Source organism: Scyliorhinus canicula, chromosome 4 (genome assembly GCF_902713615.1).
Source record: "Scyliorhinus canicula chromosome 4, sScyCan1.1, whole genome shotgun sequence".
Classification (NCBI taxonomy): Eukaryota; Metazoa; Chordata; class Chondrichthyes; order Carcharhiniformes; family Scyliorhinidae; genus Scyliorhinus; species Scyliorhinus canicula.
The window spans coordinates 221,249,951-221,264,840 of record NC_052149.1 but is presented as its reverse complement, the minus strand read 5'-3'; the positions used below and the strand labels follow the sequence as shown (position 1 = coordinate 221,264,840).

Genomic DNA, 14,890 nt, shown 5'->3' with positions numbered 1-14,890 from the left:
TGACTTCTTTTAGGTTGCTAAAATGCACGCCATCTGGGCTAGGTGACTAATCTGCCTTTAGCCCCACTAGTTTGTCTAATACTGCTTCCCTAATGATGGTGATGGTATTTAATTCCTCCCCTGTATTCTTTGCTATTAATGGGATGTTGTATGTATCTTCCAATGTAAAGACTGATGCAAAATATCTGTTTAACTCCTCTGCCATTTCCTTGTTCCCCATAACTATCCCCCGATTCATTTTCTAAGGGGGCTATGTTCACTTTGATCTCTCTCTTCCTTTTTATATCCTTAAAGAAGCTCTTTCTGTCACTTTTTATATTACTCGCTAATTTGCCCTCATAGTTTATTTTCTGTCTCTTTATTATCCTTTTAGTCCTCCTTTGCTGGGTTCTGAATTTGTACATAGATAACAATATGCCATAACACCTAATTATTCTCTACTTCACTTTTAGCTGGCAAATTGGTAAAAAAAAATCTAACTACTAAATATCCTGATTCCACAGAGCGCAATCAATCACTTAAAGTCTAATTTCCTGATCGCATTCTTCTAAGAATGAAATTAAGCCAATTTTTAATGTTGACAAAATTCCTGGCTGCTGTTGGAAGCTGGCCACCAGAGTCATTATTTAAAACTAGAATTATTTTAACTAACAATTCAGTTAGCAACTCCATCTTGAATTTTTTCCATTTCGACTTTTCCCCATGTCTCTTGCGGGAAATTCTAATCAGACTTTTTACAGAAGTGAAATATATAAACACTCAGTTAGTTACTGCAAAAGCAAGGTGAGGTGTCCTTGACAAAAAAAAACCCGGGTGAGGGCAAATGTCAAGATGCTTGAGGCGGGAATGGAAATATCAGCCCTCATTTTAGCAGATTTCTAACTCATGTACCTCAACAGCTGTCACAGAGGAAATATCATTCCACCACTCCATTGCATTGAAGCTTACATCACAGCTTAAAAGGACAGTCAAATTTGCCAGCACATTGTATCATCGCGCCCGCTGTGCTCAGTGCAATAATCTGTCAGCTTGAAAGCTGGCACATTGCAACCAGAACTTACACAAACAGCAAGCTTGGCAAAGCAAACTAGAGAAATATTACTTGCATGACCTTGAAAATCAAGTCCAAGGTTATCAGTACTGTGGAAATGAATGTAATTTATAATTTTGCACATTGACAACAGGTGGATGGAACAGGTTTGGCAAAATTCAGGCTTTTCCCATATGCTTCCAGGAAAAATGAAAATTATCTCCAGCTCAATAGCAATCTCATTCCCGCCCTCTACAGAATCAAACTTATTCGAACAATTCTCCTTTTATGGAATCAAGAGTCAAATTAATTTCACTTGAAATGGTCTTACAGTCACTCAAACCTAGCCTAAGAAATAGAATGGCTTTAGTACAATAGGAAACATTATCCGGGGAAATTTTGGATTTCATAGTACATTGGCTAAAAAGTGCCAGTGTCTGAACCCCAACCAATGCTGCTGCAGTGCTGTACTGCTGTCTGATCATGCCTAAGGTGCCCAGTGTCTGAACCCCAACCAATGCTGCTGCAGTGCTGTACTGCTGTCTGATCCTGCCTAAGGTGCCCAGTTGAATTCTTTATACAATGAGTTCGGGCAATGTCAATCCAGTTCTCAATGGGAACGGACATGCAGCAATATACCTGTACAAATTGGAATTAAGTAGCCAATGTCCTTTCGTGAGGCCATAGATGGGCTGGCTCTGGAGAACAGAGAAATGTCCTTCTGATGTTGCAGGGGTTTGTTTTTCTGAAGTCGAGGCAACGGCATACCGTTGGGAGATGGTAGATTGAAGGAGCTTCATTCTACATCCACCCATGATTTCTTGACACGGGAGTGCTTGATGCTGACACGGGGCTAAGAATTTTGGTGGATCTTCTCCATCTCCATAACGTTCGTGTTCTAGCAAACATATGGCAGTGGATCGAAGAAAGGTTGAAGACGCTGTACACTACCAAGAGAACTAATTGGATAAGAAGGCTTTCGACACATTCATACAAAAAAAATTCGACCATCTAGCCTTTAATTGTATGTGGTTAACCTACCATAATAGTGAGTATGTGCAGCTGCATCGATTCATAATCTAGTTCCTTGGTAGTCATTAGCTTTCCACTGGTAGGGTCCAGACGAAACAGCTGAAGGCTGTTAACATCAACACTGCTCTGAATGGTATAAATCATCTTGCTTCTCCCATCAGTGTCTCGGGCACTGATCTGCAGAATCTCAGTGAAGTGAGGGGTGTCCTCAGGAATCGAGATCTCATACATATTCTGCAAAAATTGTGGCCGGTGTTCATTGATGTCAATCACTCTGATGTAGGCCTAATATTTAAAAACAAAAGTGATTATCAGATGCTGCCCTGAAAGTTATGAAGTGAATATTACAGAAGCAGCAGTGGCCAGGATGTTCCTCTGGATGTAAATCATACAGGTATGCATGAAAGATTAGCCATGGAGCCTCTTCCTGTGCTCCTCCCTTCATCACCACTTCTCAAGATTTTCCACTGCAAGTGACGGGTGATATAAAATAACCCTAATACAGGTGTGCACACTTGCATTATAACACTTTGCAGGAATAGGTAATAGCAGTTTCTGTTTAGAAGTACACCAAGGGAATACTGTAGATAGATGTACAGGCTGGACTGAAGGCCTTCTGCTGGGAAATGTTATCATTTAACTGTTACTACGTTAGACTTGGGGGCTGTTAGTTCAGTTGGCTCGACTGCGAGCAAGTAGCCAACAGTGTGGGTTTAATTTCCATTCTGCCTGAGGTAGACTTGGGGTCTGATTCTGTGCCCTTACCCTCAGCGTGGAAGGCAATGGTAAACCACCACTGGAAAAAATAGCATCATGGGAAATGGCTCAGAATGATGCACCAACAGGCAATGAGCTAAGGAGCTACCTATGGGCAACGTACATGTGAATGAACGTTACACCTGCTGCCATTTATCCCCAGGAACTCTGGGTGTTAGGAGCATGTGGCTTACAGGGTTGTAATGGCATTGATGGGGTAGTATTTAAAATTCAAAGGGGTGCCTTCATCACAGTCTATTTGATTGCATGCGTCTATGTATTGTCCATTCAAATGAGTTGGTCTACTTTCCTTTACACAGCTGCTGGGATATTTCTGCCTGGCTGAATTGCAGCCCATAGTCACTGGGGTGGGACGTCCACCTACCCCATTGCTCCTGATTCCATAAATAAATTGGGAAACCAGAGGGTAATGAGAAAGTGGAATTCACTGCCATAAGGCATATTGTGACAAATAGTGTGGATATAGTTAAGAGGAAGCAAATGAGAGATGGAAATAATGGACTAAGCTGAGTTATGTGAACAAGAATGGGAGGGGGTTCAGATACCAGCTTGGACTGGTGGATTGAATGGTACGGTTTCTGTGCTATATATTTTTTTACTGTACATTTTCTTACCTCCTATTCTGAACCGGGGATTGATGCTGAACTGCAGCCTTTCAAGTGCCACCAACCCTTTGATGCACTGTTAAAGTTATATTATCCATGTTTCAACCTCTGGAGAGTGAGCAGCAATGGGCGGGGAATGCCCATCATTGCCTGACCTATTCTTTACTGTTGCACTTTCCGGCAGAGATCACTACATTGTCGACAGAAAGAGGAATCCCAGCCTGATACACACACACACACACACCCCCTGCCCCCTCAGCATTAACCTGGGAATAATTATAGACTTGGCAGTGCCAGGGAGCCATACTGCCAAGAGGGCAAGCAGCTGGGGGCCTTCTTTCCTCTGGGCGACCCCCATGAGTGCCGTTCCCTCTGATCCTCGTTTGTGGAGACCAGCACTGAACGGTACTCACCCGAAGTCTACAACACAAAGGGATTAGATCCCAAAGCCTTGGGTAGATGTGGGAGTGCATATTAAGAGTGAGACTGGCTGTCTCACACTGATGTGCAGATTTGCCAAAAAGTGATCTTCTCACGATGGGTGGGATTCACATCATGACGAGAGGGATCTAGTGTCTGTAAGGTCCAGGATCACCGCACAAGCACATCTATCCACTGGGCAGTTGGCCATTACCCAGTCTATTCAGTGGCATGATGATCTTAATTTTAGTTTTCCCTCAGTTCTGTTAAGTCTATGATCCCAGTGACACAATGCTTAATGTGGTACTGAGCCATATAGATTAGCAAATCCAAAGCTGCAGTCAAGCCAGATGCAAAAAGAAACAGTTTAGAATATGTTTCAACAAAGATTTGTTCAGGTTAGTACAAGGTCAAGAAAATGATCTCAGAATATGGCAACCCTCAAATGGCCGGAACAATGTAACCTATATCTTCCGTTGAAAGTATTGTAAAATGGTAATTCATAGGAATGGAAATTTCTGCACTTTCTGTCCTTATTGTCTCAGGTATAATTTGAGTGATGGAACCCATGAGGACTATGTATAATGCCTTCCTCTGATTTCAACTACAGATATCACACTTTTTAAATTTTTGCATGAGATGCGAGCATCCTTGGAAATGCCAGTACTTGTTGCATTCCACTCCGGAATTGTCCCTAGAACTGACTAGCTTGTTAGGCCATTTAAGAGGGCAGCCAAGAGTCAACCGTGTTGCTATGGGTATGGAGTCACATGAAGGCCAGATCAGGTAACGATTCACGGCCAGATTCTCCGTTCCTGAGAATAAGAGCCTAAGAGGGGCGTACCGGTGACACAGTGGTTAGCACTGCTGCCTCAGCTCCAGGGAGCCAGGTTCAATTCTGGCCTCGGGTGACTGCCTGTGTGGAGTTTGCACTTCTTCCCTGTGTCTGCGTGGGTTTCCTCCGGGTGCTCTGGTTTCCTCCCACAGTCCAAAGATGTACAGGTTAGGTGGTTTGGCCATGCTAAATTGCCCCTTAGTGTCCAAAAGGTTAGGTGAGATTACCGGGATAGGGTGGAGTGATGGGCTTAAGTAGGTTGCTCTTTCCAAGGGATGGTGCAGAATCAATGGGCTGAATGGCCGCTTTCGGCACTATAAATTCTATTATTCTAAGTGTTGCCGCCGGGGCAGGATTCGTGGACTTCTACGGCAGCAAAACTGGCACCGCACCTGGACCGATTCAGCGACTGTTGAGGGGCTAGCACTGGTGCCACGTGGAACACAATCGATTCCAATGAGAAACGGTGCGGGATTCGCCGGGTCCATGACTGACACTCAGGAGGCTGACAAGCTATTTCCACATACACACTTTATACTCTAGGCAGCACGGTGGTGCAATGGTTAGCACTGCTGCCTCACGGTGCCGAGGTCCCAGGTTCGATCTGGGCTCTGGGTCACTGTCCGTGTGGAGTTTGCACATTCTCCCCGTGTTTGTGTGGGTTTCGTCCCCACAACCCAAAGATATGCAGGGGAGGTGGATTCGCTATGCTAAATTGCCCCTTAATTGGAAAGAATTAATTGGGTACTCTAAATTTTTAATATACACATTACACTCCCCACACACACCTCATCCCAGCCAACAAGATGGTACTGGTTGCGCTGGAGTATGCCCATCCAGCTGATGGGTTAGCTGGGGCCAGAGGATACCTAGATGAATGGCCTGTGGGGACCTGTGGAACTGTGGCCCTAAATTCACAGTAGGCAGTCAGCGGCATGCGCAGCTGCATGGCTGCCTTGCAGTCTGCAGCAATGGTGCTCCGTGCCCATCCACCCCGACCCCACAGCCACCCCCACCCGTCCCGGCATTGGCAGAAGCCCCCCAGCCAGCGGCATGACTGTCAGTAAACTATGGCGATGTTGGACATGTTCTGTATCCCCACTCTCCCCCTCAGTAGCCACGGCGCCTGTTTCACAATTTTTAAAAGCACAAGTGAACATCGCCGTTGGGAATTCCCCCCCCCCCCACTGGATACGGAGAATCGCGGGTCGGGCCCGCTAATGAGAAGCCAACAACGTTTACTCTACATGCGTTTTGGAACATATTGACCCCGCTATCGAGTCAACGGAGAATTGCGATTTGCGATTTGCTGTGAAACTGGCACCCACCATGATTTTGGCTTCAAAACCGATTCTCCGCCCAATCACATTTCCCGATTCTGGCATAAGTCGACGGAAAATCCCTCCCAGAAGATTTCCTTCTGAAAGGTCACTAGCGAGCCAGATGGGGTTTTACAATGAATCATGGTCACCATTACTGATACGAGCTTTCAATTCCAGAGTCCTGGATTTTAACCCATGTGCCCAGAGCATTAGCCTGGGCTTGTGGAATTACTAGGCCAGTGACATTACCACTACATTACCATCTTCCCCACATTAAAAAAAGTAGTAAAAAGTGGCAGTACAGAAACCTCCTTCAACAATGAACGACTTATTCGCCCCAGGATGCATTTGTTTAAGTTGCTTGTCCACAGGCAGTGCCTGAGCAGAGATAGGCCAAGTTAACGCAGCATTATCTGAGCATAGAAGCATCCTCGCTGTGTTCCAGACCCGAATAAATTAGCACTACAATCAATTTCAAAAGAGAGTCGTGGAATGGCTCCAGCAGATGGTGGCATTACCCTATGTGTTATGGCCACACGGAGCTCGTTACTACTGAACTATAAAATAAATGGTGCACATCGTTGACATTGATATTTATTTAACTTTTATACCTGAGTTGTCACAGCATGTGTTCCATTCGTCATTTGTACTGTCAAATTGTAATTTGAGGTTTGACTGGCATTCAATCGTTTAGCAACGGTGATGGTGCCACTGTTCTTCTCAATTTCAAACTCCTCATCGGCAGCCCCACCTGATAAAGTAAGGAGAGATGAATATGTCAGCCTGAAATAAATATTCCCCAGATTCAATGCCAGGCACGGGAATCTCTTTCAATAATATACTTTTCATCAAAAATCATGGAATCATAGAATTGACAGTGCGGATGGAGGCCATTTGGTCCATTGAGTCTGCACCGACCCATGGAAAGAGCACCCTACTTAATCCCATGCCCCCACCCTAGGCCCATAACCCAACCTAACTAAGGACACTAAGGGACAAAATGGCAGCCCAATAGCCCAGTAAGGGAAATGAATGAATGGCTTGCAGCTCAAGGATCGTAACAGTTTAAACACCGATCACTGGTTTCTCTTTCTTAGAATTGACACGTGGTGCTTCCTCTGTCTGAGCCTGCAGGTGTGTGCCCAGCTGAGTGGTACAACAGTATTTCTTTTCACTACCTCCAACTGCTCTCTCAGACAGGGGTCTCCTTTCTGTGGGTGTGTGGGCGGGGGGGGGGGGGGGGGGGGGGGGGGGGGGGCTTTATTTAAGGGATCTCTGTAGAGGATCCCTTTATTTAGGGGGTTGCTGGGAGGGGTCTCTTTATTTAGGGGGTTTCTAGGGGGTGGCAGGTCAGGGGAAGGAGGGGAACCCAGAAACTCCGGGGGTAGGGGGCTGATTTGCGATGTGCAGGGACAGGTGGCCAGCTATGGGGCTTTGCTGTCGGGCGGCCTGCTCAAAATGGCAGCAATCCTCACCCTGCCCTTCGTTGCAGTTTGTGTGACCTTGTTCATTCGGAATGGCTCCTCATGGTTTAATGCTTTGACTCTGTGTTGTTCCTTGTGTCTTAATAAAGCTCGTAGTCTCAAAGGTGGAGTAGATGCTTTATTGTGAATTTGTTCTGTCTTCAGAGCTTAACTTACAGCTACCTCAAATGCTGCCTGCCTGTGTCTTGCTCCCTGTGTCTTGCTACCAGTTCTCCCTTCTGTGAAGTGTGCCCTCACTTCCTGTCCCTCTGTATTTATAGCTCTCCCGTGCTCCCTCTAGTGCTTGCTCGGTTGTATTGCATCTACACAGATCTACAATCACCACAGACTCCTACAGATGTTCTTGTTGGTTTAATTGCATCTGTTAGAATATCTCATGGAAATGTCTCAGAAACTCACACTAGTTGCACTATCATTTGATTGAATCTAGTCAGTCTGAAATGTAAATATAAATTTTAGTTGAAACGCCAAGTATGCAATTGAAATATCAGGAATTTATTCTTCTATGTTTGCATCTGCAAATTAGTGCCACTGGAACCCTTGATTGATCTTAGTAATGCCATAGAAATTACTATATACAATAATCTTTTATTATTGTCACAAAGTAGACTTATATTAACACTGCAATGAATTTACTGTGAAAATCCCGTAGTCGCCACATTCCGGCGCCTGTTCGGGTACAGAGGGGGAGAATTCAGAATGTCCAATTCACCTAACAGCATGTCTTTCAGGACTTGTGGGAGGAAACCGGAGCACCCGGAGGAACCCCACGCAGATACAGGGGGAATGTGCAGACTCCCCACAGTGACCCAAGTGGGAATCGAACCCGGGTCCCTGGCGCTGTGACTTAACAGTGCTAACCACTGTGCTACCATGCTGCCCATACATAATTTATATACATATACACATAATTCATATACCTACATAATTCATATACATATGCACATATGTTGAGTACACTAAGTACAGCCAGTGGCATGGAGTCAAATACATTCATAAAAATATTATTCTCATTTGTGTCTTTCTGTACTGTGAAGAATTACAAGTATTTATCAGCAGTCAGCAAAGAAAAAGCAGTTCCATAATTAGTTAATGACATAATAAAATGACATCTAAATGGAAACTCTGAGCAACAGGGGACTTATTACATTAATGGCCAAGTGAAAGAATGCAAAGTGTGAGGAACAGATGGATTACTCAGTGGGAATGGAGGTCGTGCCAGATCCCAGATGGTAACATCATGAATTGAATGACATTGTGAGGAAATAATGATATACTCTAGATTCATAGCAAATGCTCCTCTATCTGCTGTACATAGATTTTCATATCTGTACACTGGACAGGTACACTGTTTGTGCCTTTGCTTCCTCATTGTGTGAAGCATCTTCACCAGCACAGAGGCACAGATACGAAACACCTGAGTAGACAGAGAGCCTGTTGCACCTCGCCTGATGAACTTGGTGGATGTGTTGCTCAGTTGGAACCAGATCATAGGAATGCTTCAGGTTCTCTCTCCAGTTCACGTGGAGATGCTGCAACTGGCCTCAGCATGCCGGATTAGTAAACAGCAAAAGTCAGTCAGGACTCCTGCTCCTGATATCTCGTAACCTCTGCTTGAAACGTTGTATGAGGTGACAAGATCAGACTTGGCTTTGATGTTCTCTCTTACTCTATTGTCTGTTTTTGTAGACTCTCATCTGGAGAATAGCAGCTTCATGCTTTCGTAAATCAGTGATTGGAATCATACAACACAGGAGGAGACATTCAGCCCATGGTCTCTGTGTCGTCTCTTTGAAAGAACTATCCAAATAGGCCCACGCACTTTCTCTTTCCCTATAGCCCTGCAAATTATGATTTTTCAATGATATATCTGTTTTCCTTTTGAAAATTACAACTAAATCGGCTTTCACCACCCTATAAGACAAGGCTTTCTAATCTGAAACAATTTGCGGCATAAAAAACTCCTCCCGTGACATTTTTGTCAACTATATTAATTATACTGCTTGAAGAGATGATGGGAGAAAATTTGGCAGTGATTTTTTAAAATATAAATTTAGAGTACCTAATTCATTATTTCCAATTAAGGGGCAATTTTAGCGTGGCCAATCCACCTACCCTGCACATCTTTGGGTTGCGGGGGCGAAACCCACGCGGACACGGGGAGAATGTGCAAACTCCACTCGGACAGTGACCCAGAGCCGGGCTTGAGCCTGGGACTTCAGCACCGTGAGGCAGCAGTGCAATCCACTGCACCACCATGCTGCCCTGTTTAGCTCTAGTTTTAAGGTCATGATCACTTGTTTCCAGCTCTCCCACCAGAGAAAATAATTTCTATCTACCCCAAGGGGCTGGTTTAGCACAGTTGGCTAAATAGCTGGCTTGCAATGCAGAACAATGCCAGCAGCACAGATTCAATTCCTGTACCGGCCTTCCCCGAACAGGCGCCGGAATGTGGCGACTAGGGGCTTTTCACAGTAACTTCTTTGAAGCCTACTTGTGACAATAAGCGATTATTATCAAATCCTTTAATCAACTGAAAAACCTCAATCAGCGTGGTGATTGTACCTTTAAGGGCAACATATCGGAGTAAAGGTCACCTGGCCTGGGTGACCAATCAGAACTGAATCACCCCCGGGGGAGGGGTTTCCCTAGGCAGAGGAAATTCAGAGATAGTCGTAAACATACTGCAGCTCTAGAGGACCTCTGCCTACGATAACTCCTGCCTTGAGTTGATTCCCCACTCTTATCAAGGGACAATCGCCACAATTAGATAACACTTTAATCTTCCGCACGTGAGGAAATACAAACCTAGACTTCGCAACCTAGCCTCATATTTTAACTCTTTTAGCCCTGGTATAATCCTGATGAATCTCCTCCAAGACAAATACATTTTTCCTGAGGTGTGGTACCCAGGACTAACTACAACAGTCTAATTGGGGTCTTACCAGGGCTTTATATAATTGTAGCATAACTGCCATTCTTTCAGTGTTCAAAACCCACGGGAAACTTTTGCATAAATACCTCTCCATGCAGACCACTAGCGGTTGCAAGTGCGTTTCTGTTGGTGTAGAGATGTTTAGCATGCTGATGCAACTAAAACAATCAGAGGACACACCACACCAGGGGTACTACCTGCCCTTTACCATTCAAATAGACCGACAGAGTATAAGTAGTCGCTGAGTCCATGTTCAGAGAGAGCATTCGTACAAATCTAATCTGCCTTCAGCATTTATAATCTATCATCGCCAGGACTGGGTTTTCACAACTGACATGCTATAAATGGGTTTCACAAGAATCATTCAAATCGCAGCACAACTGTAACTAAATTTTGTTCAATTCAGAAAGGGAACACACTTGATTGTAGAACTTCATAACAACCACAAACAAACAGCACGAACTGTTGCCAGAGCACAAGAGGATTTAAATCAATCGTAAAGTGAAAGATGTTTATCTGCAGGTGCAATGTATCTGAAAAAAGCAACCTTTTGTGCTGTACCTTTCAATAAGGTACCACATGGTGGGTTAATAACAAACTTTCGGGTACGTAGGACAAATAGTTACATGGGTAGCATATTGGCTTTTACATAGAGAACAGTGACGAAGGCTAAAGTTTGATTTTTTGATGGAGGAAAACAATTTTCCTCAAGGATTAGCGCTGAGACAATTGTTATTCATTGTTTGAAAATAAATTTAGTGTGCCCAATTATTTTTTCCAATTAAGGGGCAATTTAGCGTGGCCAATCCACCTACCCTGCACATCTTTTGGGTTGTGGGGGTGAAACCCACGCAGACACGGGGAGAATGTGCAAACTCCACACGGACAGTGACCAGGGTCGGGATTCGAACCCGGGTCCTCAGTGCCATAGGCAGCAATGCTAACCACTGTGCCACTGTGCTGCCCTGACAATTGTTATTCATAATTTCCATTAATGAACTGGATTCAGGAATAAGTAACTCAGCATCAAACTTTACAGATCATATTAAACACGAGGGTGTAGCTCAAATTGACGGTGTAAACAACATAATATAGAATAGTAGAAAACGTGTAGACTGGGCGTTAAGTGGAAAGTGAATGTTAACGTGGAAAAATATGAGGTGAAAGACTTAGGTACTAATGTCACCTACACTGAGTACAAAATACGCAACTGGATGGGGTAGAAGAGCAAAGGGATTTAGGGGTACAGGTGAACAAACTTTCAAAAGCGATATGAGAAACAGAAAATAGGAGGGGTAGGCCATTTGGCTCTTTGAATCCATTGTGTAGCTCGCAGCTGCACAGACCAGTTTCGCCCCAGATCGTGAGAATGTCTGAGAAAAAAAATTGAGTGGGCATGGTTTTTGCCAGGCCACAGAGATCGGGAGGTCATCTTTAAAAGACGGCCAATTCAGTGCCTCCGCCCACCACAGCAGAGAATCATAGAATCATAGAATTGACAGTGCAGAAGGGGGCTATTCGCCCCATCGAGTCTGTACCGTCCCTTGGAAAGAGCACCCTACGTAAGCCCAGGCTTCCACCCTATCCCTGTAACCCAGTAACCCCACCTAATCTTTTGGACACTAAGGGGCAATTTAGAATGGCCAATCCACCTAACCTGCAAGTCTTTGGACTGTAGGAGGAAACCAGCGCACCCGGAGGAAATCCACGCAGACACGGGGAGAACATGCAGACTCCGCACAAAGAGTGACCCAAGCTGGGAACCGAACCTGGGACCCTGGAGCTGTGAGGCAGCAGAACTAACCACTGTGCCACCAGAGTGATGAGGTTCTCCCCCACCACCTCCCACAATGCCAACATCACAGCAACCCCACCTCCTTCACAGGCATTGGGTGGCCCCCTCATCCCCCAACCCTTTTGCAGGTATCGGGCAACCTCCTCACCCCTCTTGCAGCTGTCAGGTGGACCCCTCATCTCCAACTCCTTTGCAGGTACGAAGTGACCCCCTCTTGCAGGCATTGGGTGACCCTCTCACCACCAACCCCCTTGCAGGCACTGAAGAGACCCCCCCCCCCCCCCCCCCCCCCCCCCCCACAGGCATCAGCCCTCCCCGACACATACAAGGAGAACCCCTCCCATGGTGCTGCCCAGAGGGCCCATTCCTGGCACTACACCCAGTACAGGTTGCTGCTGCCAGGTTGGCACTGCCAGGCTGGTATGTGGCAGGCGGCTGGCTAATTGTGTTAAAATGCATACAAAACCATTAAAATGAGGTTCTCACCCTTTGTGGGGTGTGTAGAAAAGCAGGAATTGCAATCATTCCAGAGGGAACCGTTTCCCGGTTCATTTTCTGCCACGTTGATGATCCCGTGGACCCCTAATGTGGGCTCAAAATCATCCCCAAGGAATCTATTTATTTTCTTCTTAAATATATTCGGTAAGTTGGCCTCCGTAGCCTTCTGTGGTAGATTATTACACAGGTTCACCATCCTCTGAGTGAAGACATTTCTCCTCATCTCAGTCTTAAATGGCCTACCACAAATCCTGAAACTGTGACCCCTTGTTTATAGAGCCCCCCCCCCCCCCCCCCAAGCCAGGGGAAACAACATTCTTTCATCCAATCTGTCCAGCTTTGATAGAATTTTGTATATTTGAATTAGATCCCTCTCATTCTTCGACACCCAATGAATACAAGCCTAATCAACCTAGCTCTGGATTCTCCACCCCGCCGCACTACATTTCCGTGTTAGCACGCCGGCGGGATGCTCCATTATGCCATCCGGTCAATGTGGGGCAGCCCCACGCCGTCGGGAAACCCCTGGGCTGCCGGCAAAATGGAGCATCCCGCCAGCAGAGAATCCAGCCCACAATCTCTCCTCATATGACAATCCTTCCCATTCCAGGAATCAGCCTGGTAAACCTTTGCTGCACTCTCTCCACGGCAACTATATCCTTCCTTGGGTGAGAAGATTAAAAAAAGGTTTCACCAAGGCCCTATACAGTTGCAATAAGACATCATTCCACCTGTATTCAAATCCTCTTGCAATAATAGGTGCTTGACAGTGGCACGGACACATTGGGCCCAGCATTGTTCCATGCTGTACAAACTCTATGATGGGCCAAATGGCTTCCTTCTGCACAGTACAAATTCTGTGATTCTATAAAATCATTAAAAGGAGCAAGGGCAGATCAGTTCAGCAAGTAGAAATGCTTACTAAGCCCTGGCTTTACTTTTGTGGGTACAGAGTTCAAAAGTAGTTAAATTATATTAAACTTGCATGCAATCCTTGCCACATACACTGAGGGTACTCTGTACAGATTTGGCCTCCAAAACTAGGAGCCATTAACACAAGATGGGAAAGATAGTTACTAATAAATCTAATTGAAAAATTATGCGCAATTTATCAACTCAGTAAGAGAACAGTATGTGGAATGGGCAAATAGTTTAGAGGCTTTCAAATAGAAGTAGATGAGTACATGAGAGATAAAGGAATAGATCAAAATGCTGAAAGACTGAGGTGAGAGGTGCGACTTAACAAAAAAAAAATGTTCTATTTTGGGCTCGAACAGTCGGGTGTTTCTCGGAGACCGCAGTGCCAGAACAACCCAGCTATCAAACGGGACTTTGTTATTCTGGGGGGCTTCTGCGGTGAATGCCCGCCCAGACCGCACTTACCGCATTTCCTGCACGACACCCCAACTTACAGATTAGAGGATCCTTGAGCCCCTAACCCCCCCCCCCTCACCCACTTCATAAGAGCAGGGCACCCCCGGACCTGATCCTCTCACAGGTAACCTGGCACCTGGGTACCTATGGCACCCTGGCAGTTTCCATGCCAACCTGGCAGTGCCACACTGGTGGCAGTGCCAAGGTGCCAGGGTGGCAGAGCCAAGGTCCCTGGGTTGTAAGGGGGGTGCCAGGATACCACCATGCCCAGAGACAGACCACTCAGGGGCCTCTGATCACCAGGGAGACTCCCCAAAGTGCCATTATGCCTGGTCCACGTTTGTGGGAACCAGTGTTAAACGGACCATGACAGGAAGCATTCCCAAGCATGAACGTTCAATCCCAGGCATTGGGAAACTCAGGCAGAGACATAGTTAAGTGAAGTTAACTGCTCACTTAAATATGTAAATCTGGACCCTGCCCCGAGAGGTGACGTCTTGCGAGATCAAATTAGATCTCACGAGGCATCCTGAGCGTTGAAAATCTCGCGAGAGGCAAACGGCTTCGCCGCTTCACCAAGTCGGGCACAACAAGGCCATTCGACCCCGTCCCAGGTACGTGATGTATGTAAAAAATTGTCATATTTTATTTTATTTTTGCAGCAATGGAAAGCACGGTAGCACAATGAGTAGCACTGTTGCTTCACAGCTCCAGAGTCCCAGGTTCGATTCCCGGCGGGGTCACTGTCTGTGCAGAGTTTGCACATTCTTCCCGTGTCTGCGT

General features: G+C 45.7%; 1 protein-coding gene across 1 annotated transcript in view; it reads right to left on the bottom strand.

Annotated features, from left to right (window-relative positions):
- fat2 (FAT atypical cadherin 2) overlaps positions 1 to 14,890 on the bottom strand; it is a 176,481-nt gene that overhangs the window by 55,868 nt on the left and 105,723 nt on the right. The window contains 2 exon segments of the mRNA XM_038796111.1: positions 2,072 to 2,347; positions 6,633 to 6,772. Coding sequence (XP_038652039.1) covers positions 2,072 to 2,347; positions 6,633 to 6,772 — 416 coding nt within the window.